This window comes from Geospiza fortis, unplaced genomic scaffold (genome assembly GCF_000277835.1).
Source record: "Geospiza fortis unplaced genomic scaffold, GeoFor_1.0 scaffold1363, whole genome shotgun sequence".
NCBI classification, from domain to species: domain Eukaryota; kingdom Metazoa; phylum Chordata; class Aves; order Passeriformes; family Thraupidae; genus Geospiza; species Geospiza fortis.
The window spans coordinates 50191-53110 of NW_005054758.1; the positions used below are offsets into that span (position 1 = coordinate 50191).

General features: G+C 49.4%; 1 protein-coding gene across 1 annotated transcript in view; it reads left to right on the top strand.

Moving 5' to 3' along the window:
* The window catches only part of LOC115949089 (lysine-specific demethylase 6B-like), a 19480-nt gene extending 17800 nt beyond the window's left edge, over positions 1-1680 (top strand). The window contains exon 10 of the mRNA XM_031065396.1: positions 1639-1680. Within this exon, the coding sequence (XP_030921256.1) occupies positions 1639-1680 (42 nt within the window). The remainder of the gene's footprint in view (positions 1-1638) is intronic.
* The last annotated feature ends 1240 nt before the right edge of the window (positions 1681-2920 follow it).

The following is a 2920-nucleotide window of genomic DNA, read 5'->3' on the forward strand; positions in this document are numbered from 1 at the left end:
CTGCCAGGACCCAAAGTGGGGCTGACCCCATCATGTGGTGTGATGAGGGTTGGCAGTGCCCTGCCAGGACCCAAAGTGGGGCTGACCCCATCATGCGGTGTGATGAGGGCTGGCAGTGCGCTGCCAGGACCCAAAGTGGGGCTGACCCCATCATGTGGTGTGATGAGGGCCGGCAGTGCCCTGCCAGGACCCAAAGTGGTGCTGACCCCGTGATGGGGGCCGGCAGTGCCCTGCCAGGACCCAAAGTGGTGCTGACCCCGTGATGGGGGCCGGCAGCGCCCTGCCAGGACCCAGAATGGTGCTGACCCCGTGATGGGGGCCGGCAGTGCCCTGCCAGGACCCAAAGTGGTGCTGACCCCGTGATGGGGGCCGGCAGTGCCCTGCCAGGACCCAGAATGGTGCTGACCCCATCAGGTGGGGTGGCGGCTGTTGCTGTGCATCTGACAGGACCCAGAGCGGCTGTTTTTTGGGGTGTTGGGGGCTGTAGGTACCTTCCAGGACCCAAGGTGGGTGTTGCACCCCACATTTTGGGGTCATGGGGGCTGTAGGTACCTTCCAGGACCCAGGTTGGCTGTTGTATCCCATATTGAGGTGTCTGGGGATTGTTTCTCCCCTTCCAGGACCTGAATCAGTTGTTTTACCCCATTTTGAGGTATTTAGGGGCTGCTTATCCCCTTCCAGGACCCTGACCCGTTTGTTTTATTGTTTTGAGGTGTTTTGAGGCATTTTCTCCCCTTCCATGACCTGTACTGTTTGTTTTACCCCATTTTGAGATGTCTGGGGCTGTTTCTCCCCTTCCAGGACCCTGACCCATTTGTTTTACCCCATTTTGAGCTGTTTGGGGGTCGTTTCTCCCCTTCCAGGACCCTGACCCATTTGTTTTACCCCATTTTGAGCTGTTTGGGGGTCGTTTCTCCCCTTCCAGGACCCTGACCCATTTGTTTTACCCCATTTTGAGGTGTTTGGGTGCCCATGGCCTCAGGTGTCACCGTTGTCCCCTCTGGGAGCTGCTTCCATGGGATTTTATTGTTTTATTGCATTTTTATCACATTTTATCAGGGTTTATTTTATTTACCAACCACCTCTGGGTGTTCACCCCAAATTCCAGCCCCGGGAGGGGAGTTTGGTGCCTCCATCCTTCACCTGAGAACTCCTCCTGTGGGTTAAAATAAGGAAAAAAAGATAATTTAGCACCAAAATCCCCATTTTTCACACCCTCATTCCCAGTGTGGAGGTTCAAACACCTTTACTGGTGGTTTTCCATCAAGTGGGGCACTAAAATTGACCATTTTTGTCTGAAATTAAGAAGTTTTTTCCCCTTCTGAATTAAATTTCTTGGATTTTTTCAAACTGGTGAGGGGAAAAGGCATCTCAAAGCCCAGAGGGGTCAGTTTGGTTAAAAAATCAGCTTTAAAGTGAAGCCACTCGCTTTGAAAAGGCTCAGAAATGGATAAATTCACATTTTAGAAGCTTTAATTTTCCCAAAAAGGTTTGAAATGAGTAAATTTAGGAGTTACTTCTGCTTTTCCCCCAAAAATGGGTTAAATCTGGGTTTGGAACCTTTTCCCTGGCCCTGAAATGCCCAGAAATTGGTAAATTTGTATTTTAACCTCCTTTATTTTGCCCCCAAATGCTCAGAAATGGGTAAATGTGGATTTTGGAGCTCCCAAGAACGAGTAAATTCAGCTTTTGGAACAATTTGTGTTTCTGGAAAAGCTTAGAAATGGATCCTTTTGGAATTCCAACTCCTGCTTTTCCCCAGAATTGTTCAAAAATGAGGAAATTTGGGAGTTTTCCCCCCCACAGTGCTCGAGAATTGCTACATCTGGATGACAGAGCTCACAAAAATGCTCCAAATGGGGCAAAATTGGATTTTAACCCCCTCCAAAGTGCTCAGAAATGGGCACACTCTGATTTTAGACCTCTCTCTTTTCCAGAAAAGCTCAGGAATGAATAAATTTATATTTAACCTCCCTTTTTTCCCCCCAAACCCCTCAGAAATGGGCAAACCTCACCTTCTGCTGCTTCCCTGACCTTTTCCTTTGGCTTTTTCTGCACTTCTGGGCCGATTCCTGAATTATTTTTCCTCAAAAACCCCATGTGGGACCCACAGCCACCCCCAAACCAGCCCTAAATCCACTTTTCAAAACTCCCCCTCCCTCAACCACCCCAAATCCCCATTTTTTACCCTTTTTCCTCCCCCAACCACCCCAAATCCCCATTTTTTACCCTTTTTCCTCCCCCAACCACCCCAAATCCCCATTTTTTACCCTTTTCCCTCTCACAACATCCCCAATCCCCATTTTTTTTCACTTTTTCCTCCCCCTAACCCCCAAAATCCCCATTTTTATCAACCTTGCTCCCCCTGGAGCAGAAGTTTTGCCCATTTTTAACACTTTTCCCCCATTTTCCCAGCGGGAAACCAACTCCTCCCTCTCCTCCACAGCTGAAACTTGTTGGTTTGGGTTTTTTTTTTTTTTTAATCCTTTTTTTCCCGATTTTTGCCGTTTTCAGCAGAGAACAATGGCGAGGCCGCGGCAGCTCCGCAGCCGGGCTGGGGTTGGGGGGGGGGGGTTGAGCACCCAAACCGAGCGAATTTTCCCTTCAAAAAAAAAAACCCCAAAAAAATCAAACCTAAACTTGAGATTTTTCCACACTTGGCACCAAGTTCCTGAGCAAAGGCCTGGCCGGCTGCTCCAGCGCCGGGAAAACTGGGGGGAAACACCCCAAAAAAAGCCCCAAATCGGGGATTTTTGCGGCGCGGGGGAAGCGGCGCCTCACTCCCCGCTGCGCCTCTTCCCCCAGTTTTTCCCTTTTCCCCCCATTTTGGAGCTCCCCTCCCTCTTTCTTTGTTCCAACTCCTTCCTCCCCTTTGCCGGAATCACTCCCCCTTTTTTTTTTCTTTTTTTTTCTTTTTTTT